This window comes from Magallana gigas, chromosome 10 (genome assembly GCF_963853765.1).
Source record: "Magallana gigas chromosome 10, xbMagGiga1.1, whole genome shotgun sequence".
Lineage (NCBI taxonomy): Eukaryota > Metazoa > Mollusca > Bivalvia > Ostreida > Ostreidae > Magallana > Magallana gigas.
This window is the reverse complement of record NC_088862.1, coordinates 2,242,798-2,270,075: the sequence shown is the minus strand read 5'-3', so window position 1 is coordinate 2,270,075 and position 27,278 is coordinate 2,242,798. Positions and strand designations below refer to the sequence as shown.

The 27,278-nt window shown below is 32.2% G+C and overlaps 2 protein-coding genes across 2 annotated transcripts in view; one reads left to right on the top strand and one right to left on the bottom strand.

Moving 5' to 3' along the window:
- Positions 1–6,038, bottom strand: part of LOC136269648 (multiple epidermal growth factor-like domains protein 10) — a 63,666-nt gene extending 57,628 nt beyond the window's left edge. Inside the window, exon 1 of the mRNA XM_066073481.1 lies at positions 6,004–6,038. The gene's annotated coding sequence lies outside the window, so the exon portion shown is untranslated. The remainder of the gene's footprint in view (positions 1–6,003) is intronic.
- Positions 6,039–14,930: 8,892 nt separating this feature from the next.
- Positions 14,931–23,406, top strand: LOC109617313 (uncharacterized). Its single transcript, XM_034454180.2, has 3 exons — positions 14,931–15,013; positions 20,427–20,660; positions 21,927–23,406. Exons 1-3 carry the CDS (start codon positions 14,956–14,958, stop codon positions 23,051–23,053), a joined length of 1,419 nt encoding a protein of 472 aa, XP_034310071.2. The 5' UTR covers positions 14,931–14,955; the 3' UTR covers positions 23,054–23,406.
- The last annotated feature ends 3,872 nt before the right edge of the window (positions 23,407–27,278 follow it).

Sequence of the window (27,278 nt, the reverse complement as noted above, 5' to 3'; positions counted from 1 at the left end):
ATTACAGTATCAAAATATCTTGACAACTAAGTACAGTAGATCTTGCTAAAAAAAATTGAAAATCTGCCAATTTTTATCCACCTCTTTCTTGTGGTAAATACCAAGCCCCTTTTGTTGTTGTACCTGTAAGAAGATTTTTCTCTATTCCTATATACCCCCCCCCCCCCCATTTTGTGGCCCCACTTTTTTTCTAGGGTATCGTGGTTTCATCAAACTCAGATTTGGGCTTTCCTGGCCTAATAGTTTTGAGAAGAAGATTTTTTTAGAGATTTTCTCTATGTATAAAAATGTATCCCCCATTGTGGCCCCGCCCTACCCCCAGGGACCATGATTTGAACAAACTTGAATCTACACTACCTGAGGATGCTTCCATTTTAATTTGATCTTTTCTGGCCAAATTGTTTTTGAGAAGAAGATTTTTATAGATTTTCTCTATATATTCCTATGTAAAACTTGATCCCCCCATTTTGGCCCCATCCTATCCCCGGGGACCATGATTTGTACAAGCTTGAATCTACACAACCTGAAGATGATTCCATTATAATTTGAGCTTTTCTCGTTTAATAGTTTTTGAGAAGAAGATTTTTTAAGATTTTCTCTATATATTCCTATGTAAAAATTCATCCCCCTATTGTGGCCCCACCCTACCCCCGGGGACTCTGATTTGAACGAACTTGAATCTACACTTTCTGAGGATGCTTCCACTCAAATTTGAGCTTTCCTGGCCTAATAGTTTTTGAGGAGAAGATTTTTAAAAATTTTCTCTATATAATCCTATGTAAAACTTGATCCCCCAATTGTGGCCCCACCCTACCCCCGGGGACCATGATTTTAACAAATTTGAATCTACACTACCTGTGGATGCTCCCATTTTAATTTGATCTTTTCTGGCCCAATAGTTTTTGAGAAGAAGATTTTTAAAGATTTTCTCTATATATTCCTATGTAAAACTTGATCCCCCAATTGTGGCCCCTCCATACCCCCGGGGACCATGATTAGAACAAACTTGAATCTACACTACCTGATGATGCCTCCACACAAGTTTTAGCTTTTCAGGCCAAATAGTTTTTGAGAAGAAGATTTTTGAAAAATACCAACAGATTTTCAATAATTCTCAATTATCTCCCCTTTAAAGAGGGCGTGGCCCTTCATTTGAACAAACTTGAATCCCCTTCACCTAGTGGTGCTTTGTGCCAAATTTGGTTGAAATCTGCCCAGTGGTTCTTGAGAAGAAGATGAAAATGTGAAAAGTTAACAACGACAACAACGACAACGACGACAACGACAGACAACGGACAAATTGTGATCAGAAAAGCTCACTTGAGCCTTTGGCTCAGGTGAGCTAAAAACTAATAAAGTAGTGGAACCTTAACGTAAATTAACAATATTAGGAAGATTAACTGTCATAAAATCCCTTATAATTCCAAAAATGAATCATTTGATACTTACATTACCAAATCCAAGTAAAGACTTCTTAGAAAACTTTGAGAGAGAATTATACCTTTATCTTTGGGGAAGCAAAATACACAAAGTAAATAAACAAACTATTATACAAGACTATAGATCTGGTGGTCTTAAAATGGTAGATTATAATGACTTTATTCTGGCCTTGAAGTCAAGCTGGATAAGGAGACTTTTGAACTCACTCAAAATCTATATGCCATTGCGTTAATTTGTTAGAGACAAGTCTAAATACAACAGTGAACAATTTATGGCTAAGAGGAACAGACTTTCTGTCCAGACTTGGTAATATAATGCATAACTGTTTTTGGAAAGAAGTATTTTATAGCTGGCAGAAAATAATAGACATTTCAGCCCTTAAAAATGAAAACATTCACAGTGAACAGATATGGTATAACCCACATATTAGAATTGATAGTAATTAAGCTTTCCTAAAAAGTTATTTTAATGCAGGCTTCATATTTATAATTGATCTTTTTGATTCAGAAGGCAATTTCATAAGTCTTGAATCCCTTAATAATTTACATGTAAACACAAACTTTTTAGAATATGCTGGACTTAAAAAGGCTGTGTTGGATAGAATTGGTACTTACAATATTAAAGAGGCAAGAATTAAAATACAAGCACATATACCACATACAATTGAAATTTTCAAGAAAGCAAACAAAGGTTGTAAAGATATGTATAATATTTTAATAAGTAAAAAGAAAGAAACAATCAAAACAGTTTATAAATGGCATGAAGAAGGTTATAGATTTAGTGACTCGGATTGGGGTAAAATTTTTGAGCTCCCTTTTAAAACTACAAAGGAATGTAAATATCACTGGTTACAATTTCAAATATTACACAGAATAATTGCAACAAACTACTTTTAAACGGAATTAAAACTAAAGGACAATGAGCTTTGTACATTTTGTAAGGTAGAAGTTGAAACCATTGAGCATCCTTTTTATGATTGTCCTAATGTTAAAGAGATATGGTGTGCAGTTGAAAAAATGTTTTTATCAAAGTTTAATTTTCCAATAGTTTTTTATAAGATAGGTGTATTATTCGGTAAATTTAACAGCAATAATATTAACAAAGTTCATAACTTACTGACACTTGTTGTGAAACAGTTTATTTTTGCCTGTAAATACAAAATGGTACCCAAACTGGATATGAGTGCATTGTTTACCATAATAACCAATAGATTACTTATTGAAAAAGATTTACTTTTAAAGAATTGTAATTTCACTCAGTATGAAAAACACTTGAAACAGATTTGTGATCTACTCTGACTGGTGAAATTTTCAATGAAAAATCGACTTTGATAAATTTATGTATGTCAATAGATTGACAATTTTACTTATCTAAGTGCTCCAATACAATGTTTCTGTACATAATACCATCAGTCTTTCTTTCTGAACTTTCTCCCCTATAACTTTCACTAATTGTATATTTATATGCATATATATTTCTATATATATATATTAGACACTAGCTAATGAGAAAATTGTTTTTTTTTAAATGGTAATTTCACTTGCTATTATACCAATTACATGTTTATATGCAATTGTGAATTGAAAATGTCCAAAAAAAAATTATAAAGAAAACAAAAAAACATTACATGGTATGATTTCACTGTAACTGCACTAGCTTGATAGAAATCTTTTATACCTAAATCATTAATATGAGAGAGAGAGAGAGAGAGAGAGAGAGAGAGAGAGAGAGAGAGAGAGGTGCACTGTTAAGGTTTTGTCGAGTAAAATAAAGGGGCCACAGTAATCTTACACATAACAGGGGTGAAGGTGTCGATCATCAAAAAACTGTTTTAAAACTGTATTTGAACATGTGCAAAACCTGAATGCAAATCTTAACAGAATGAAATGTTTATCAAGATAAATAAATTCCATTGTTTGTCAAATTGTAGAAAATAATTCTTTCATTTTAATCTTTCAGTCATTTTGATTACATGTTAAATTCACTGAAAAATCATTTTCATTTCAGCTGGTACCTGCTATATATTTTGGGATTTACATAAATGCTGTTCTTATTGGTGACAAGTTACACACACTCTTATCCTGGAAATATAAAATATGAAAATGATAAAAATAAAAACCTGGACGTAAAGAACAGGAAGACTCACTCACTGTGCTTTTGGAGAAAGAAGAGGAGTCAAACTAAGGAGTCATGTACAATCAACACATTGACATCACATCATACATAAAAGAAATTGAAATTGTTGAGTGTGCATGCATATATGAGTATATCAATTTTAAAATAATGTTGGCACTGAACATATTATCATAATTTTTCTTTCAGAAAGTATTTTATTATCTTAGTATAAATGAATAAAACAAATAAGCCAAGTATAATTGTTTTTATATTCATAATTTTTTTAAGAAATGGAGGAGAGGAGACATTTACCTAAGTCAGCTATATTAAATTGCTATATGCTGTTTGCATGCATTAAGGATGTAAAGGGGTGGGGGAGAGAGTCTTCATCCCCTCGCATAAGATTAAGTTCAGAATTATTTAAATTTTATATATTCATGTGAACCAAAAATGGCTTTTGATTGCCTACTAGCAGGATTTACACACCCTCTTTTATTCTCGGTAATGAAAAATAAGCAATTGGAATGGAATAAAGGACTAAGTGCGGTTTTATGCAATTTTTGCCCCCCAAAATCAAAGTTTTAGAAAGAGCTTTAAAATAAGATGAAAAATAGTTAAAATCATATTGGAAATAAAGGTGTAAAAGGTTATCACCACAATGACGTCATAACGTAGAAATGACGTCATAAATATTGCATTATTTTGATAAATAGATGTTTTGTAGCAAATTATGGGTGTTTTCCGATGGGTTTTCGACTGGGAAACATCGAGCGCAGGCTTGCTCAAGTACCATTTTTTAGTATAATATGTATAACTATCTGAAGAAAAACATGTTAAAATTGCACTTGAGCAGACCTGCGCTCTATACTTCCGAATGCAAAATATAGAGCAAAAATGAGAATATCTTCATTTGTTTGCAACTTTGCGGGAATTAGGTCATTTAGGTGACGTCATAGATAAAAAGCGAGTGAGCAATGGTGACTAAAATCAAGATTAAAGTTATAGGCATCCTTTTTACAATGATTTGTGAAGATTTCATTTTTATACGATACTATTTAAAAATTGGTTGAAATCGGGGGCAGATGTTTGACCATACCGCACATAGTCCTTTTGTGACTGAATAAATATATATGCACCCCCCCCCCCCCCCCCAAAAGAAAGAAAAAAAAATCATTCTTCATGTGTATATAGCCCCTCTCCCCTGGATAATTCTAATTTTATTCACACTTCACATAGTAATATGGCTTAATTGGTCTCTGGCCACCTGCAAATAAATTCCTTGAACCACCCCTCCCCCTGGAAAATATTTCAAGACAACAGTGTTGTATATATAAACATCGAGTCATAAGACACATGCAGTCATGCACCCGACATGAAATATTCTTATAATCAAAACATACCCCTGACCATATTGTACAGTGAGGTAGGGGTTATTTTTTATATTATGAGAAAAATTTAAATCATGTTATATATATACATGTATGTCTGTCTTAATTATTATAGAGGGGCTTCTCCCAACCCAGCCTACCCCTCAGATAATTTTGCACAATTAGGTCTCATATATTTTTCTTTCGTTCCCTCAAAAATTAAGAAACTACTAGGCCTAACTCCGCGCATGCAGTAACCTAAAATATGATGCACAACTGTTTTTGTTTACGTCTATAATTACTACAGAGGAAATGCGGGTGATTCATAGTAACCGTAGTCCCTTTTTATAAAGATAAAACAGAAACACTATGTTTAAATAATCATTTGCATAATGTACTGATGAAATCTATCTCAAAATAAATGCGGATTAAGCGATACAATGACACCGCGCCTATTTCAGAAGAGTTACCACTTTTAGAGTTATCTCCCCTTTTGGGATCATTTGTGCGTTTGAAATGTGTATTGATTTGAGAGACCTGACTGACTGTTAAATTAAATGCAAAAAGACAAGGGCAAGGCGGCTATAGATATTATTGAACTTGGTATGATTTTCTTCCTTTTTTCGTGTACTTGATGAAAACTGATGCTCATTTGTCGAGAAATGAAGGTTTAATTTGTAATTTTAATCGAAATGTACAAGAACGCGCTATTTTTGCAACAAGTAGCCAGTTTTCCTAGGAATTTGCATAATAAACGAATTTAACAACTGAATGAGCATTGATTTCTACGATGTATAAGTAGGCGTATTACTTACTCCAAACTTTGTTTGTCTTGCCCTTGTCTTTTTTGTCTCAAATAGGTTAACATTGACGTTTCTTGTCTAAAAGATGCCCACGTGACACTGAAAAGTCACGTTACAGTCAAATTAAAACATGGTCAAGTTAAAGTGACCCATATCTTTGCAAAATCAGTCAAAAAATAGTTTTAAAAAATATATCATGCAGAAAAAATAAAGCTTTAACAAACGACCTCCTTTTACTGCTGTTTGAAAGCAAATTGTTGCCTTAACTGTCCTGCGTGATCCAGGAAGTAACACTAGCAAAACTTAGACCACCTAGCTCTATAGTCACGGACCAGCGCACGGATTAACACGACAGGAGAGCCCTTGTTTTTGTGGGGAAGATTAAAATGGACCGTCCGGTGGATACATGTTAATGAGACGAATACACAGAAAGCAGACCCCATTTTTAAAGACCAATTCTATGTAAGAATCAAAATTCGGTGTCCACGCATAGTCACGGATTTTCTTCATACTTGACAATTTGATAGACTTTGGTGAGTAAGAAAGCCTAACACCATTTGTTTGTTGCTATGTGATCCCGTTGCCATGTTAACCGAGGGTAAAGATGTAAAAATGGCATTTTAATGCTTATTTACGAACATATTGTGAGTAATGTGCAGAACTTGGGGTTTCCAGGGTAGAATATATTATTAAAAATTTAATAGTTGTCATTTTTCAAAAGAAAGAAAAAAATTCATGGAGAAACGCATATTTTTAGAGTGTTTCCATGGTTACTAAATAGAAATTCTAAAATATGTTTTCTTCATCTAATTTGAATAAAAAGTGCAAATCTTGGATTTTTTGGTAACCACTATAATGATTGTGCAATAAAAAATTAAAATATGAAAATTGAGAACCGTTGCTATGGTAACAAGCTTAAAAATTAGGAAAATTATAATAATTTTAGGCATCTTTAAATGGATATTATTCACTTATAATTAATAAATATATAAAATTAAATGGTGAGAAAAAAATAAGTATGTCCTTAACTTTAATGACACTTGAAAAAAATCTGAAATTTTCTAAAAATAACCACCGTTGCTATGGGCTTTTCAAAAAGTAAGAATTTTTGTGTGATTTTTACGCAACTTATTTTTCCATAGCAACAACACTTCTCTGTTGCATAACAAAGGTTTTTGTGGTGTATAATGAAAATTTAAATATATTTTTACAAGTTCCAACTAAAACAATTGCAAATAAATTCTAAAATCAGGAATGAAAGCATATCAAAATAATCTTCAATTTCTCAGTTTTTCTTAATTTTTGGCCTTGTTGCCATAGCAACAGATGTCAATTTTTATGATAACATATATACTGCATGGGCATTGATAAAGATGTAAAAATTTAACAGTTTCCCATTTGGGCTTATTAAAAACCGCAGAAAACTGATTTCAAAAATTCGTTACGGTTTCCATGGTAACATTTTAAAAGTATTGGTTTCTCCATCAATTCTCTTATATATTTAAATAATTGAAATTAGGATAAATGCTGTTTTATGTCTTTGATATTTTACATTAGTGGGCAAAACCTTCTAATATGGCTACAAAGTAGGTAAGTTTTGCTATTTTCCCATCTTCAACCTCGATTACCATGGCAACAGTTACCCTCAGCAACCAATTTTTAGTGGTTTTTTGCGTTTTACACCTAGGTGTGTCCATGTATGAAATATAAGGAAAATTGGTGACTTTGCGTGGCCAGACCCTTTTATAAATCATTGATTCTTACATAGAATTGTGTATTTCTATCGTAAACAGGGTTCGTGAACTATAACCCAGGGCCTGTATTCAATGCAGGAGTTAAAAAATGAATTTATAGAACTCTGCTATATAACGGGACAGAAAATACTCAAAGACATACCGGGCGTATCGGAGGGGAAATCACCTTTAATTTATATGTGTATATATCTCCCCTCCCTCATTAATGTATATATTTTATAATCTGTATATTTTACTCGCTTGTTATCCATGAACAACTCAGTCTGTTGAGGTTCAAATTGTGTAAGATATTCAATATCTACAGCATACACAGCCTTGTGTACAAGTGTTTAACAGGAAACTAGAACCAGTCACTTAGTATGTGCTTAGTTCTTCCGATCTAGTTTCCTCTCGGGCACTGGGTAGTATATATCGACCACAGATAATTCATCTACCTGACCTCTTATATTGTTCCCACTTTGTGTACCTAGATTTTATTATAAATCATCTTTTTAAATCCTCCATTTCTCTCTCTCTCTCTCTCTCTCTCTCTCTCTCTCTCTCTCTCTCTCTCTCTCTCTCTCTCTCAACACACAATAATTATTACCAACGTAATTTCAACCTATTTATTCTAGTTTAATTCAATTAAATTATTTTTTGTGCACCTACCAGTAGCCAAAAACTTGTTTAAAATTCACTTCCCAAGAAGATCATAAAATCTAACATTTCAAATACTTAAAATGTTTAAAATGGGGGAAATTAAAATTAAACGTAGTTTTTTTTCTCTCTAAAAGCGAAACTTGAAAAAAAATGTATAATTAATGTGTAATGTGGTTTATCATATCAATATTGTATTTATTATAATCTATCAATATAAACGTTTTGATGAATTAGGTAATTGGATATAAACATAGGTCTGGCCCAAACCTAGCTCCGGGGATCATTATTTTATCAAACTTGAATGTTGACTACCTGAAAATGCTTCCACACAACTTACAGCTTTTTTGACTGCTTGGTGTTTGAGATTTAAGAAAAAAAAATATAAACATGTATATTCCTAGGTAAATATTTGAACCCCTCTTATTGTGGCGCCGCCCTACCCCCAGGGATCGTGATTTTAACAAATTTTAATCTACACTTCCCGGGAATGCTTCGACACATGTTTTCTGGCGAATTGGAACTGGTACATTTTTCAAGATTTTTAAAAAAATATTTCTATAAAGAACTTTGAACTCCCATTGTGGCCCCATCCATCTCCCGGGGATCATGATTTGACCAAACAACAGGAGGTAAGCTAAAAATGAAATTATATTTAATGCTAATTCCAGCTAATTTTTATTATTCTGAATACAAAAACTCATATAAATTAAGAACTGGGATTGGGAACACAAGTTCAGAGGTTTAAATCGCCCTCTCCCTTTTTTCTTCGTTATAAACTCTGTATATTTTATAAAACCTTGATTATTCTCTAAAAGAACTTTATAACCCCAATATGAACCATCTATAAAACCAGATTTTACTGAACTTTTACATCTTTTTATGAACATAAATATTTTCTTCAAATAAAGCTGTTGACAAGAGTTTCCTAACAGAACAAAAGGAAGACTAAGTTTTTCTTATGTTTACATTTCCAGTGTATTTGTCTAGTATGATAATACTACCAATCGATTTTGTAATGATGGCATGATACATTTTATCAATGACTATTTTAATATTCAATCGTTGAATTGCTGAAAATTAGATAAAAAAAGGAATAAGGAATCATTCTTTGAATATTATGGGGTGATCAAATAGGGTCAGGACGTGATCAAATATATCATAAATCAATTCAGGCGTGATTGATTTTGATTACCCCGCCCGAATTTGATCACCTCATAATTTGATCACCTCATAATTCTCAAAGAATGATTCTTTATTCCTTAATTGTATAAATACGAAATTTACAGTTGTTTTCGTATTCCATTTAGCCGAAAGATTTTGTTCGTTTCAATAAAACCCCTCGGATATGCCTTCTTGAAAGGATACAAAACTGCACCCTATATGTTTATAGGTTAGAGGTTTGAATTGACATTCAGTTCATGAACTGAACACAGCTAGGTAACACGTTTGAATGCAGCGCTAAACAAAATTCAAGAAATGGGCATAGTATTACATGATGTATCAATCGCTGAGAGATTCGTGTTTTTATTTCAGCAGCAGTCCATTCAACGAGAAAAATAGGACAAATATTTTATGGAAGTAAATAAAGGATATACAGGATTTGTTAATACGGTAAATAAAATCCTGAAGAAATGATAATTCAAGCAACAATTAACACTTCAAAATCTCCAGGACAAAAACTATGCTTAAAGTACATTGTACGTGTATGCACAAAGTAAGACTTTCAATATCAATTTTCGAAAGACAGAAAACTAAGTGAAACAATTAAAAAAAAACAAATAAATCTCTGTAGGACGAATATTAAACAATAATATTAGATTCACCTTAATTTTTAAACTGTCCTCAAGTGATTTTTATAAAACAAAACTCTGTGCTATACGGCAAAATCTAAGACACTTGACGTTAAAATTTGTTATTGTTCATAATAAAATGATTTCCTGTACTATAATAAAATCATTGTACATTGATATATTAAAAAAATTGTACATGGAATAATCTTATCATAAAATGAAACATTTCTAACGTCAGGGCTTGAGAGCAAATTACCCGGCAAAGTGTCGAGATGTGGGCCCTTCTACTCTAGATTGTGTAAAAGACTCAACATAAGTATAGTTTTTAACAGACTGAAACTCTTGCATGCCGTGGAAATCAGGGAAACATTTAATTTTCTATAAGATCAATTTGAAATTTTTATGTACATATAACGTTATATACAGTATCTTGATTACAGGGGCAATTAACGATCAATGTGTTTGGTATTCAACCGAATAAAATGTAATCTCTTGAAATAAACTTGATGATTCACAGATTAGAAATGGGAAAAATAATTCGAAATGTTCATTTTAAAATGGATCACTATTCTCACTCAATATTTTTAAATTTTGGTAAAAATAATTGTATATAAACTAACACGGGGTAAAATTGGAAGACACGTTCAACATATCTTTGATTTCTCAGGTTTTTTATGGGGAAAATATGATGATCTGAATTTATGGTAAACGTACTTTTTAAACATTTGTGAAACAAATTTTAGTATTTAAAAGACATGTAGTGGGTGGGGGAAAAGATCTGTAATATAGGTTAATAATGGAAAGGGCAAACAGATTAGTAATATGTGTTGTAGATTGGATAAACGGATCACTAATATATGCTATGGGTGGGGTTAACATATCAGTGATATATTTAGTAAACAGTTCAATTACATGTATATATATATATATATATATATATATATATATATATATATATATATATATATATATATATATATATATATATTTATTTATCTCATACGTGTGGTGTATATTACCCGTGTGATAAACCTTTGCTATATCACACGGGTGATGCTATATCAAATACTTCCGGTCGGAACTACTTTTGACACAGCCCCTCGCTTCAACGCTTCAGTGACCTATTTTCGAAGATTTGCTAGTACTTTCAACATAACTATATCTACTACAAAAATTAATATAAAATTGATTTGTCAAAGATTTAAATTACAAATATGAAGGAAAACACATAACTGCGTAGCACAGGCGTCGGAACCGGGGGGCTATTGTGAGTGGGGGGGGGGGGTGGTCCCCCCCACACCTTTTTTGCAAAGTTATTCATAACCGTAACCACAAGACCCTTTTTTCTTGTTTGTCAAGATTTTTGATAAATTTAGCCCACTTCCAACTTTCAATTTGCTTTGTGAAGTTTATAAAACTACAAATTACGTTAACTATCAAGGAGTTCATCCTAACGACGCGATGAAAACAGAGCGCTCTGGTTGTGATTATATACAAGAACTTACCGAAATAATGTTTCATGAGACTTTTATTCCACCACCAGTAAGCATCCTTATTCACTATTTTCAATTTTGAATCATTAGGCTATAGTGTTTGTTTTATTAAACATTATGCATCAACAACTGTTCCTCGTTAAGATCGTTCGAGTCAATTCAAACTAACGAGCATTCGCAACTTTGTGTATGTCAACAAACTTGATTATTCAAGTCTTCTAATCGGAATTTCCATTTAATCAAGTGAATAAGCTCTAAGAAAAATTATCTAGAGCTAAAAAAATTATTTTAAGGTTTATTTCAGTGAAACTTTACATTAAAACAGTTAGATTTATCTCAGGAATGACGTACTAAATTGTATTGCGCAAGGTCACAATAGCCGCATAACACAACGTTGCATCATCGTTTTTAACCTTTGAAAAAAAAAAACCAATTTGGGTCACACAAGGGACTGTCTCAAAAGCTTCATAATATAAATCAAATTGTATGAGATAAATAGAACATCTATAATTGTGTGATTTTATATTTGCTTTATCCAACTCGTTGAAATGGTTATATTCGCTCGGCAAGCCTCGCGAATATATACACCATTTCAACTCGTTGGATAAAGCAAATATAAAATCACACAATATAGATATCCTCTATATATATAGGGTTAGGTAAACAGATCGATATTATATCAAATGGGTTGGGAAACAGATTAGTGATACATGTTATTGTTGGGGTAGACAAATTAGTAATATATTATGGGTTAGGTAAAGAGATCAGTAATATATATAATGATATTTTGGATGGGATAAACAGATCAGTTATATAATATAGATAGAGTAAAGGGGTCAAAATTTATGATGGAGAGGGATTAACAGATCAGTAATATGTTAGGTTGAAGTAAATATATCAGTAATATATGTAATTGGTAGGTTGAACGGAGCGGTACCATTTGTTGTAGATGGGATAAACAGATCGTTAATAAATGTCATGGGTTGGTTATTATATCGATAATATATGTTATGGATTAATAGATATATCGGTAATATATGTTATGGATTGGTAGATTTATTGGTAATATATGTAATGGATTGGTAGATATATCGGTAATATATGTTATGGATCAATAGGTATTTCGGTAATAATATGTTATGGATTGGTAGATATATCGGTAATATATGTCATGGATTGGTAGATATATCGGTAATATATGTCATGGATTGGTAGATATATCGGTAATATATGTCATGGATTGGTAGATATATCGGTAATATATGTTATGGATTGGTAGATATATCGGTAATATATGTCATGGATTGGTAGATATATCGGTAATATATGTCATGGATTGGTAGATATATCGGTAATATATGTCATTGATTGGAAGATATATCGCTAATATATGTCATGGATTGGTAGATATATCGGTAAGATATGTTATGGGTTGGTAAAAATATCGGTAATAAATGTTATGGGTGGGGTGAACCGATCGGTAATATATGTTATGGATTGGAATAACAGAGTAGTGATATATGTTATGGTAGGGGTAGACAGATCAGTAATATATAATGGGTGGGGTAAATAGATCGGTAATATATCATGGGTTAGATAAACAGAATAACAGTATATGTAATGATATTTTGAATGGGGTAAACAGATAAGTAATATGTTATACATAGAGATAAAAGTTCAGAAATTTATGTTGGAGTGGGTTGAAAAGATCGGTACTAGGTTAGGGATGTGGTAAATTGATCAGCAGTATTTGAATGGAATTGGTAAACATATCAGTAGTATACTGTTGGTTGAATAAACTTATTTGTACGGTATAATATATGAAATGGGTGGGGTAATGGATTGGTAATAAATGTTAAAGGCGGGTAAACAGATCGGTAATATATATTATGGGCAGGGTAAACAGATCGGTAATATATACCAGGTATTATGGGCAGGGTTAACAGATCGGTAATATATGCTATGGACATGGTTAACAACTCGGTAATATATGTTATGTGCGGGGTAAACAGATCGGTAATAGATGAAATAAGTGGGGTAAGGAATTGGTAATACATGTATATGTTAATGGTGGGTTAACAGATCGGTAATATATGTTATTGGTTGGGTATACAGATCGGTAATATATGTTATGTGCGGGATTATCAAATCGGTAATATATGCTATAGGCGGGGTAAATAGATCGGTAATATATATAAAGGGTGGGGTTAATAGATCGGTAATATATGTCATGTGCGGGGTAAACATATCGGGAATATATGTTATTGGCGGGCTAAACATATCGGTAATATGGGTAATACAGGTGTGACAGGTCAGCAGACGATGCTCACTTCTCCTACGCACCTGATCCTACCTATTATATAATGGAGGTCCGTGTTAGCTCAAGGTTGGTATTTTGACCATCACAAACAAACCAAATCATCAACGTTAAGTTTTTCCCTATTATGACATTTTCCCGAATTTGAAATTTACCTTGATTATGACATTCCCAATTGTGACAAGGAGCACACGGCGGGTGTGGCCGGTCAGCAGAGGGTACTCGCTTCTCCTAGGCACCTGATCCTACCTGTATCTTTTTGAAGATCCGTGTTTCTCTGCTTTGAATTTGTATTTCGTTTTATGGATTTTTTGAGATGGTTGACGGTTTGTTTTTGTCATTTTTTCATTTAATGGGCGGGGTAATTATGCTAAGTTTTCATATTTGAACTAATAAAAGGGAATGTTTTATTAAAAAATGTTTTGTGTTGAATGCTGTTATCAGTTTCCGATAATTAAAAAAATGTGAATAAAGACATATATGTATTATAAGTGAAACATAACTTAAAACTTGTTCTGCTTTTTCACCCCTGTGTTTTGAATTTCAAAAATACTTGTACATTGCGTAAACCTTTCAAGGGGAAAACTAGCATGAAGTCTTTGTTTACATTTCATGCACTGTTTTAATAATCGCTAGTGGGGCCATTTTTGTCTCATAGACAACAGTTTTATTTGTTGTTCATAGCACTTAAAACGCGCAAGAACACTATAACAACAGAAGTGAAAGCATCTTTGACCAATGTTTACCGAGCCCCTTTCTTGTGTTACAGACTTCTTTGAGATATTTACTTTGCAATGATTTTCAATATCTAAACAGAGATTTACGTAGTTCAAAAGACGCTCAACAGAATGTAACACATTAGAAAATAAGGTTAAATAAGTAAATGGACATCACTTTTAATAATGTTAAGTACGTTGGGGTCAAATCAGGTCCTTTGAAAAAATGCAATCTCAGAAAAGCTACATTTTGTTCCCACGTACCGACAATCGATACTCTATTTTTTGTTTTTTAAATTCAAATCAATGGATAAATCCACTAACAGACAAATAGTTCCTGTGCCCATTATGTGAGAAAAAATCAACTAGATTCACCTCTTTTGATAAAAATCAATATTGCATGTCATCGTTTTCAATAATCTCGAGAGAGATTCATTGTCATGATCCATAAATAAATGGAAAAGCGATTTGGCATTATACTCATCAACGATCTTGATCAAACAGGAGGAGGTATTAGAGAAATGAAGACCAGACTGATTGCGGCGGTATTTTTCATTTTCTATACTGGAACTGTCCAAAGTAAGCTTTTTTTCTTATAATGAATTAAATATGTTGAAAAATTACTTGAAAATACTGTGAAATATTTGTAGAGAGTCTATCCATAACTACTATATTCAATGTCTGATAAATTGCAATAAAATCCATAAAACAAAATACAAATCAAAGCAGAGCAACACGGACCTCCAAATAGATAGAGGTAGGATCAGGTGCCTAGGAGGAGTGAGCATCCTCTGCTGACCGATTACATCCGCCTTGTCCCCTTTGTCGCAATCGGTGGGGGTGTGATATTAAAGGCTTTATAAAATAGACAAAAAATAAGATTCACCTGTAGACTTCTTAAAAATTCTGATTAGTAACGAATTCTCACCTTTTTTCAATTGTGACATCTTAAAGTTTACATTAAAGTCTATGGAAAAGTGCATTTTTTAGATATATATTTTTTGTTCATTTTACATTCTTACAAATCTCATGTTAAAAAAGTTGCAAAAGCTTTCTCTTCCTATCAAAATTTTCAAAATTTAACACTTGCCATTCATATTATGAGTAAATAATTTTTTCTTATTCTTTTTGAGGGCAGACAACTCTTTAAAAATGTTTCAAGTGGAAAATGTTCATTTAATTGACTATAGAAATACTCCTCACTTTGGTTTATGTCAGTCTCATACTAATTTTTTTAATGTAATTGAGATCAATTAGAATTGTTCAATTCACCTCAGTTAGGGATAGACTACCTTAATTTCAAGATTACTAATCAAGGTTATGCGTTGTTTTTAACACATCTGTTAAATAATGATTTTGAGCATAAGTTGGATATCCTTGGGTAAATTGTTATTGTTTACCATTACTCGTTCAGTTTGTAAAGTTCTTCTTGTGCAATATTAACTAAGCGAAACGCCATGATCCACATTATTATACAATAATTTAAAATATATAAGTATATAATGGAATTTGTTTTATTCCTATATACTGCATGTAAATAACTGGGTTGTATTACGAAATCTTACATAGTTTATAATAACCTATTTAAATACAATTACCCTTTGCTTTAAAAACTTTAATTGATGCTGAATACAAATTAAAGAGCTGAAGTTCGTTCAGCAGATATTGTTTCAACAATAAGGTATAAACAAGTTTATTGATTTTTTTCTATATAAATCGTTTGCCAATGCATGGTAATCGTATGGGAATCGTATGCTTATAGTGCTTTGAAAAGATTTATGTCTTTGCAGTTTCATGAGAACTTTGATATATAGTTTATTAGAGAACCTATGCAAGGACAAGACAGGGTGTTTGCATTTTCAGAAAATCAAAACGTAAAATTAAAGGAATAAGAATCATTCTAAGAGTATAATAAGGTGATAATTTTGGTCGGGGCGTGGTCAAATCCAGTTAAAACCAAAGGGCTTTATAACAGATTTGAACACGCTTCGACCAAAACTATCATTTCGTAATACTAGTACTCTAAGAACAATGCCGTATCTCTTATATTATATCATTTCCAATTTGTAGGTTTTGGGTAGCCATTTTGGGTCACCTCTAGTCTAAAAATTTGGCATTATTATTTAATTCTAGTAATATATTTATATGTTAAAATGCCAAATAAACTTTATTGAATAAAATTGTTTTTAAATTTCACTTTTTTACAGAGTTTAGAAAGGGACTATATTTTGTAGCGGAAGGTTTTCAAGAAGAAAATGAACAATTTTCATAACTCACTAGTTTAAGAGTACTCTTACTTTATCCTCTCAATTTTTGGCGAAGACCAAACTTCTAGATAGTTTTTGTATAACGATATATTCATGATGTTCTAAAAACATATTTTAGACAATATTTTGATCTATCTATCGATATATTTTGGCATGATAAACTTATATTTCACAGAAGTTAAGAAAAAATTAACTCCAATTTTGGCCTAAAATTAGCTTATTTCATGCTATATCTCAAATTTTTGTGACCCCTCCTTTTTTTACTTTTAAATGAGACATTAAATGTGTGTTTATTTATATGCAAAGTTTTGGAAAGATGACATGATATATTTTATTTTACTTCCGTTATAATTTGATTACTCCAAAATTTTGTAACATCTGTTGTTATGTTCATTTTGTACTGGCTTTTGAAGCCACCAGTAAAGCAAGACTTTCGAAACTTTGACTTAGATTTTACTTTTATAGTCACTACATGTGTTCAACATCATAATTTATTAAAATCATAACTAAATATATAATAGTTCAAACTATAAATATTTGTTTGATTCCTTCAAATTACCGATTTTTATGTCAAATTTAAGCGAAAATTTCAGGAAAATTGTCATATCTGTTCTGGGCCCTATATTTCTAATAATTGGCATGTGACATAGGTCACAAATAAAATAAATGAACATTTTAGGTCCTCATCTTTATATCCAAGTGGTTTTCGGATGATTGACATTACAATTATTTCAGTTGCCAACCTCCTTAAAACAGCATTTTAAAATTACTATTTTTCACGTAAGACGTTATGTGCTACTACGCTTCGCAGTCAATACCTTTTTTCGGTTATGGTATAAGACATAAACATTTTGTGTCGCTCATCTTTTGTGAAATTTTTGGGCTATATATGCTTCAAAATTGATTCGTAATGTAACCACAGACATAGACAATTTAAAATGTTAATATAATAATAAAAGGTCATAGTTAACGAGAAACACTATTCCATAAAGTAAATTTTTTTAGCCAGAGTTTTAGTATGCGTGAGCTCTTTGGTTTTCTATCTTAAGATAAACGATGTAAAGTTGATAAATATCTAAGAGTATATCCGAGAATACGGGACCGCATGCCACTAGATTAAAACATTTTTTATTGAATTGTTCACTTTCACAACACATATTTGTACATACATGACATATCTTGTACATATGTTTATATAATCATCTTGGAAAGTTTTTAACTATTTAATTATTCTATATTATGCAGTTCTTATGTAGTGAAAGTGTTTTTCGGGAGAGAGAGAGAGAGTAAATAAAGGGGAGAGGGCGAGGGAAAGGATTGGGGGCATTGTTCACATATGTATATAAAATATAAACCATAATCATATGATAGGTCCCTGTTCTTCAATGATAGTACTTCAATACTTGAAAGAGGAAAAGAAATGATAAAACACAAAAAAATCCAAAAAGACACCACAGTTCCTAACAAAATCAAGATGAAACACAATAGAGCGACAATTTAACTATATATACTTCAGTGCTACAGCTTATCACATATTTTTTGCCGATGGCTTTCATACTTCTTATATCTACAATTTTTCATTAGCATATATTTTTTCGGTCAAGAGCCTTCTTGTTATAACATTTTTTAATCTATGTATATTTGGATTTGCATTACTTTTGTATTTGCGAGAGAAAATATACTGCTTCACAATAAGAACTACCAAGTTAAAAAATCTATAAATATCTCTTTTTTTAATATTTTCCAAAGAAAACTGATTACCAAATGTTATTAACAAATCAAACTGTCGCATGATCCAGTCTTCAACAGCAGACCATAGTTCTTTTATAGTACAGTCATAAAATAAATGCTCAATACCCTCTTCATCTCTTTTACAGACAGTGCATACAGGAGACACTGCTTTTTTATTTTGAAAAGATATTTATTCGTCGGAACAATCCTATGAAGAATATGGAACTGTAATCAATGTAGTTTTGATTCTTGTGTAGATTTAAAGGGGAGATCAAAAATTTTGTTCCAGGTTTCTTGTGCATAATTATGACCCTCTCTCTTTTTATCTAATAATAAGTTGTACTTAAGTTTGCAGCCTTTACAATTATGATTAATCAACAGGATATAATTAGGGATAAAAGGTCCATATTCTTTATTATTTGTAAGTTTGGTATGTATAAATCTTGTGTATGCAATCTGGTCCTTACAGCAGGTCATATAATTGCATATTCAATAATGTTTGTCATTGGATTAATTTGTTTCAATTTTTCAAAGCTTATAAATGTTCCATTAATATTAAGTGACTCACCAACAAAAATAAATCTTGTATAAGCAAAGCCTTTAAAAAATATTGATTTATTGTCTACTGTGATTGTACCATATCATTTATAGCCTGGGGATTACTTGACACATTTTGCTCCTGGTTTTTTTAACCAGCTTAGAAACAAATCTTTCCAGAAAATTTTTTCCAAAGTATTACATATACTATATGAATAATCTGTGGCATTCCTCCATATTTCTGGGATTTTAATTTTCAAAATGGATTATAGAAACTTTATTCATTTTGTATCAGTCTTTTTATCCAAGTAGATTTGAGTGTAGTAATACAATCCCCATAATCAATCGTTTTGAAACTCCCATGGCAGTAATCTTGTACAATTGTACTCTTCTTTACTCTATGCACTTTAACACCCCATACAAATTGAAAATATTATTTTCAAAGTTTTTCAAGCAATCAATGCTTGGGTTGGGTAATGTTAGAATTAAATGATTTAATTTTGGTATTATAAATGTCTTAATGACTTTAATTCGCCCAATAGGGGTTAAATAGAAGATATTAACCATTATACATCAACGTAGAATATGACGACATGATTTGTGAAGCTATAAGATATTTCTAAGTAAAGAAAAAATCCATATATTTTGTCTCTATAATTTTGGTATTCTGTTATATTGACATATATATCTCTTCTTATTACGGACATCAATATAGTCGATGAAGGGTCACGACCACCCATCTTTTTAATATTAATAATATTAACCCGTTCACATGAATTCACAATTCCTTTCCTTTTATCGATTGAACTTCAGTGACAGATACGTTTATTCTAATCGAAAATTATCAAAAACTTATGAAAGCAATTTTATCACCTGGTTTTGTTGTTGATAACGGATTATCAATACAATATAGATTTACATATATATGAGCATTTCTTTCTTGACTATAGCGTAGTAATAAATAGGCACATTGAGATTCTATGTTATTTCATTTTCGATCTGGAATAGTAATATTTGCGAACATTTTGTTTGGGTACGGTATATGTGACTGTGTATAGTGTTATTAGAATTTAGAACATAACCCACTTTTTTTTATCCAATCAGCAGTCGCTGATTGGTCTGTTAAGTGATGTTTTTCATCGTTAAGAAATTCACAGCGACGTCACAATTTGATTGACACCTAAGAGAGCCTTAAACAAAAGAGAGATAATATTTGATTGGCGCAGAAATTTTGATCAGCCAATGAAAGAGTGGGTTATGTTCTAAGAAAGTTCGATCATATTAAGTAAACTTTACGCGATGAAGAAGAGGCTCGGTCGCTTCGCTTACTCCGCCCCTTTCTTAATCGCGTAAATTTTACTTATTATGATCGAACTATTACGTATATGAAAGTGTGAACTGTTATAAGAATGTATATATATGAAAGTGGGAATTAAAAAAAGAATGTTTTTCATTAGATTGTACGATTGTCATTAAAAACCACGGCATGGAAATAAAAGAGTCCACGTCATACTGGGATGACGTAGGGTACACGCTGACGTCATGCGAAGCTGCATGTCAATCAGACTCTTCTTGCTTTGGTTACTCCTTTGATTCGGATAGCGGGATATGCGCCAAGTCAAAGGAAACGGGGACGAAGAATGCCAACAGCTGTCCAACATGCTCTTTCCATAGCAAACGATGCGGATTAGGTAAGCGCAGTTAAGGAGGCTAGACTATCAACAAACTACGCGTCAGACATACCTTTAAAGATGACTTTTAGACGAAAACTATAACTTGAAGTAGAGAAAAAGCAAGACAATTCAAATTCAAAATTTGAATATTTTAATCTTTATTCAGAGATCTTCGTCTTAATGGGCTTATCATAGTCTAAAAATATCATAGTATACAATTAAATAATGATTGAGCAGTCAATAGACCCGAATATTTTTCCCGAGGTGCAGGGAACAGCTCAGTATGATGTATTGCCCGAGGCCAACGGCCGAGGGCAATAGATAATACTGAGCTGCTCCTTGCACCAAAGGAAAAAAATCGGGTCTATTGACTGTTCAGGCATTAAATAATTGTTTTATTACCTAATACCGTTTATAGTATTTTGTGTTCACATTTTTAAATTACGGAAGGTTTCCATGCCATTTTGCATTTAGATGACCTAAAAGATAATTTTCAAGAACAATAGTAAAATAAACATATTGATAAAGTTATCTTTTAATCTTGTAGCAATTAAACTTTTTTTTAAAATACGGTGCCGGTCCAATAGATTGCAGTCTATTGACCAGCGGTTCAATAGATCACAGTCTATTGACCGGCGGTCCAATAGATCACAGTCTATTGACCGGCAGTTCAATAGATCACTTTCAAACCTGAATACACATACAAAATAGACGAAAATATTTAATCTGTAATAAAACAACAAAATCCTTTTGATTAGGTAATAATAAATATTAATCCAACAATTACAATTATTCCTCTCTAAAAATATGAGTTGATTTCTGTAAATTCAGGTACAGTTGTGTATTTTTTATTCTTGGAGCAGATTTCATATTTTTATTTATATTTATTTATTTATTTTTGCTAGGGAGGGACAAGGGCTAGACAGTGTTTCACTTTACATCCTATGAGTCTTTGAACATGATTTTTCATACAGAATTGATCCTATGGAATATAAATGATTCCACAGAGACTGATGATTAGATTGTGATTAATTAATTGCCTTCTTTGCATATTAATTTGACACGAGGAAGATGAGGTTATCTGGGTATTTAGTTAAAAGACGTGCACGTGTTACAATTTCTTGTAAAGTTTTTAAACCCTTTTCTATACCAGAATAAAATTTGCTTAGAGACATGTAATGATAATCATTAATAAATCAGTACTGTTGGTGCAATGAAAAATCTATCAGTCAAGAACATCATAAACAATGTCTCACTATTGATTCTCTTTTTTCGATTTTGAAGATTGCTCAGTAACATACACAAGTTATGGTAATGATAAAGCATCTGAAAATCCATACTCAACATCAACCAAGAGTTATCCAGAGTGTGAGACAAGCTGCTCGTCTGATCAAAATTGCACTGGTTTTGGATACGATTCATCAACCAATCAATGTACATTGACCGAAATAAACATCGTAGAAGTGGCAGAATATACTTGTACAACCTGTACGTTTTCGTTAAAGGTATGTAATGGAAGCATTGGTGGTATAACGGCGACACAAAATGTCATCACAGAACTAACTACGTTAACCAATGTGGTTACTACAGTGAATGAAATCAGCACAACACCTGACGTCACCCCTGACGTCATCAAGACAACTGAAAGAACTACAGCTTCAAAAACAGAGACTGAAACGTCACAATCAATTTTAACTTCAATGGAAGACACAACGGCTAATGATCAAATAACAACACTAACCTCGGCCGAATCAACGAAAACAACAACAGCATTTACATCGCCCGAATCAACGACAACAACAACATCATTTACATCGTCCGAATCAACAACAACGACAGCATTTACATCGCCTGAATCAACGACAACAACAACAGCATTTACATCGCCCGAATCAATAACAACAACAACGACACCATTTACATCACCCGAACCAAGGACAACAAAGACAACATTTACCTCGCCCGAATCAACGATAACAACGATAATTCCACGACCGTTTCCAACTATGAACCAAGATACCACTTCAGAAATCATCACAACAACATTAGAAACCGACTCCGTTGAAACAACCACAAACCTTGACAATACCTCCTCTATGTCGATATATTTTACAGAGAATAACGATGTAAATGGATCATCAAATCTATGTGTCTGTCACTGTGTTTATGATAATATGACATCGCTAAAAATGAGAATAGAAGAACGCAAAAACACCTTAAAAATGAGTAAAGATGACTTGTCTTCTTTCCACAGACGCCTGAATTGCGCCTACGATCCTCGGAATTCCTCTAAGGTTGTTGGAGGAGTAGGAATCCTTGTATTGACTTTAATATTGTCACTGATTATTATTCCGGATATTCTAACAACTGCCAGCAGACTTACAAGAAAAAGAAAACTTAAGAAAACTTAATGAAATTGATACATGTATGTAGCATTTAATAAGAACATTATAGTGCGAGGAAAATATTGAAACAAGACAGAGTTCAGCACTAAATATCATTGTGAATTAAGTAGTGTGTTTTTTTTAAATTTATTTGAGATCGGGTTCAGGATCCATCAATTTCCTGTAGTTATCAGCTGTACGAGTTGGTGAGTCTATTGTAATGTACTATTTGAATGGTTTTTATGGCTTACGGCCATCTAGTTGCCGGATAATCTTTACGGCAAAGAGTTCAGTTATCTGAACATGCGCGACAAAAAATAGTTCTATTCGAATGTTGCAAAGTTAACTGTTTGTTGTTCATAATAAATATCTTTAAGCAAGATTATATTTTCCATATGTTATTATCACTTATGTTATTGTAACCAATATGAATTGACTTTATTTAAATAAACTCGAAATCCAACGCGAATGAATATTAACTGCAGTGTTCTCCCTAGGCCGGTTTTGCATAGAGGTATAGGCCTCCGTCATATATCACACAGTGCCGCCATGCTTTCCGCTATGCATACTTACATGTATTATAAGCAAAAAATCTTTTCCCAATTATTTCAGATCCTAACAGTGATAAGTAAATGTAAAGTTGTCGTTATTTCGTTCAATCTTCATAAAAATGTTTGCACCCGCAGAGCTTCGATCGCCATCGATCTCAGCAAGGGGGGAAGTGTTTAACGGTAAAAGAACTGAGCTTATGATTGAGATATATTGAAACTGGTATTATAAATCGGTAATAAATGCATAAATAGAGGGGCAATTAATACTTGTTTTAATATAATGTGCCTTCTTCGACACCTCCGCCATTATCGAATGTTGGGGATTTTCCAAGATCTAAAAATAGCACAATGTTCCCTCGATGGAGTTACCTTGGTTGTGCTATGATTGAACTGTTTATTTGTCGTTAAAATATTGGAAACTTGAGACCAAATGTACTCAAATAAGAAAACAATATACAGTTAAGCTTGATTGCAAGTCATTTACGGAAGCGATGTCACAAATACAAATACAAATATTTCACTATAACATAGAGACGTCGACTGCAAAGTTATAGTGCAGTAATCAATTTTAATTAAATTTGGTGTCAAAACAAGTTTGCTGTAATTGCATACTTCTGCCTGTGTCTTGCCCCCCCCCCCCCTCCAAAGAGTTTATCTCTGTACAAAGGGAAAAAATTAAACAGGAGGTGTTAGAACTGCCTTGTGAATCTATATTTCTTATAAAAGCTTGTGACGGTCAGCCTCTTAAAAAAGTAGAAAAAAACCAGTAAAAATATGAATAAATATACATTTATGAAATACAAATAAAATGGAATTATTCTTGTTGGTGTAGATTTCATGAGAATTCATTATTTATAGTACATAACATGCAGTACATTTCATCATTTGGTTATATTATTTTTACGCGCAATGATTTCGCGCTGGCTCTGGCGCTGTTACGTCGCACCGTGCACCAACTCTCGCGCAAATTCATAGTGCGTAGGTTTACAAGGTATACTGATATTTGAGAGCATGTTGGTTTTAAGTGTTTTTGTGTCCTATATAGTTGAATGAATTTACAGTTAATGTACTTAAGTCGTTGGATAAAAGAAAGAAACAAATTGTTTGAGTCTGACATCATCATTATTATTTTATGCAGTCTATGATTTTCCTAAAAGCAATGGTGGTTTCAACCAATTGATAAAAGAGGCGTCCTTATTTCAATCCTGTCTGTTTCGGTCACTAAGGTTCGACCAATCAACAAATGGGGCATGTTGATATCGGTCCTGTTAGTTTTTATAGATCTATGAATTACATGTAGCTAGTTACTTTCTTTAGAGCTATAAATAAACTAAAGTTTCCGTAAGAAATAGAGGGAATCATACTCAATCCATGTAAATATAGTCATATCAAACCCGTAAGCCATTATGGCCCTTCAGGCCTTTGATCTTTTGTTTAGTAGAATAACATTTACAATTATTGGTATCTGTTTCGAAATTGGAAAAATCACGTTAATTTTTTCCCCATATTTTATATTTTTAATGTTATGCCCCGCAATGAAATGGCCGGGGCAAATAAAGTTGCCCTGGTTCGTCATTCAATCCTTCCGTCCTTCTGTCATTCCGTCTTTTTGTCATTCCGTCATCTTTTACTTTTTTATTATAATCTAAATAACCAATTACACACATTCAACGCAAATTTGATAGATGTTTATGTAAGGTATATAAAGGTTAAGTTTGTATTTGGTTTAGGTGGCTATTGGTACTTTGCGGAACGGAACGGAACTAGTTAAGAGACCCCAAATGGGGAAACCAATTTTTTTTAAACGTCATTATTTCAATTTAACTAATCGTAAATGGAAGGTTGTTTTTTTTTCCTTCAAATTTTGATGTTTTAATGAACTGTGTATTACATACAATATGCTACTCATTGCTCTATAAGTCATTACAGGCTTCTTTTCCGAGAAAACCTAAAGTCACTAGTTGTTTTAAGATCTTAGATTGACACTGTAAATATAAAGTTGAGGTTTAAACCAAACTCAATTAATCTATGTGTGTAACGTCGATGAAAATTACTTAAGTAATCTTTCTTCTGAATAGATTTCTTCTGATTCCGTTCCGTTCCGCAAAATACCATTACCCGTGTGGATATTGGTATTTAACGGAACGGAACGGAATCTTTTAAAATTTTGAAATATAAAATATATCATAACAACTACTCGCCGTTTGTTTATTTCTATGTTCTTTTGGGAAATATAACTTTTATTTCATCTATGATACTATATTACTTACACAGGTGATATTACTAGTTTGTTCATCAAGCTAGCAATAACACAATGTATATCCCATATTACGTAGAATTCTAAAATATAATGAATACATTCGCAAGGAAAAAAATTAATATTCATCACGTACCTTCCTTCTGAACAATTGTCTGGTTCCGTTCCGTTCCGTAAAATACCACTATCCGTGTGGATATTGGTATATAACGGAACGGAACGGAATCTTTCAAAAATTTTATAATATGAAAAATATCATAACAAGGACGGCATTTATTCAATCTATAACGAACTACATGTATTTGTTACGGGAGTTTACGGGAGATTTTACGAGTTTGTTTATCAAACTAACAATACACAATGTTTACATCCAGTAGAATTATATATTATATCAAACATATTCTGAGGGATAACATTATTTCAAAAAATAATTGATAGCTTTAATTGTAATACATTAAAATAGATAATAATATAAGAAGTGTTAATTCCATACTTATTAATAATTTTCTCATGATTCCGTTCCGTTCCGCAAAATACCATTACCCGTGTGGATATTGGTATTTAACGGAACGGAACAGAATCTTTCAAACTTTTTAAATAAAGGAAAATATCGTAACAACTTCTCGCCGTTCCTTGAATTTTTTATCAGATTCTTTAGAAATGAATGAAGCAAGCTTTCAAATCAATTCAGTCATCTTGTGCATGTGCTGATTATTAATTTCAACATTCGTGTGCGTATGTTGTATACAACAACAACTCATTTTTTCATTTTTTTTTTATCCATTTTATATTATTTTCACAGCATAACTAACTAGTAGGTTAATTAAGCTAGCAAAATCACAATGCTTATATCAAGTAGAATTCATATCATACCAAGCTCATTCGCAGTGCAGGGATAATATCCATAAAATACTTGATAGTCTTATTTGAAATAAATTTGAATGAATGATGAAATAACAAATGTTGTTACCATACTCATAAATAATTTTCTTATAATTCCGTTCCGTTCCGCAAAATACCAATACCCGTGTGGATATTGGTATTTAACGGAACGGAACGGAATTTTTCAAAATTTTTAAAATGTGAAACATATCTCTACAAAGGCAACATTTATTCATTATATAATAAATTATTTGATTTTTTTTAGGAAGAATAAGCTAGTTGGTTAATTAAGCTAGCGAAAGACAATGTTTAAATAAAGTAGAAGTTTATATCAAAATCATTGACAGGGATAATATTATTTTTAAAAATAAATACTTCATAGCCTTATGAGTGGGCTGACTTATTAAGTTGGGATTAAACTTCAATTGCGCTTCCGTTAATTGGAATTCTGGGAAGGAATTAGACATTCCTTGTTAGAGAAACTCGAAGATTCTAGGTCAAACTGGATATCCTTGTTTTGAAAGACTGCCCATAAGTATCGTCTGCATTCACGGGCCGGAGT

Bases quoted from the DNA above. Each gene is read 5' to 3' on its own strand.
- LOC109617313 (XM_034454180.2), top strand. From the start codon at position 14,956: ATGAAGACCAGACTGATTGCGGCGGTATTTTTCATTTTCTATACTGGA. The intron at 15,014-20,426 runs GTAAGCTTTTTT...GTTTTTCATTAG, and splicing joins CTATACTGGAACTGTCCAAA to ATTGTACGATTGTCATTAAA. The intron at 20,661-21,926 runs GTAAGCGCAGTT...TCGATTTTGAAG, and splicing joins TAGCAAACGATGCGGATTAG to ATTGCTCAGTAACATACACA.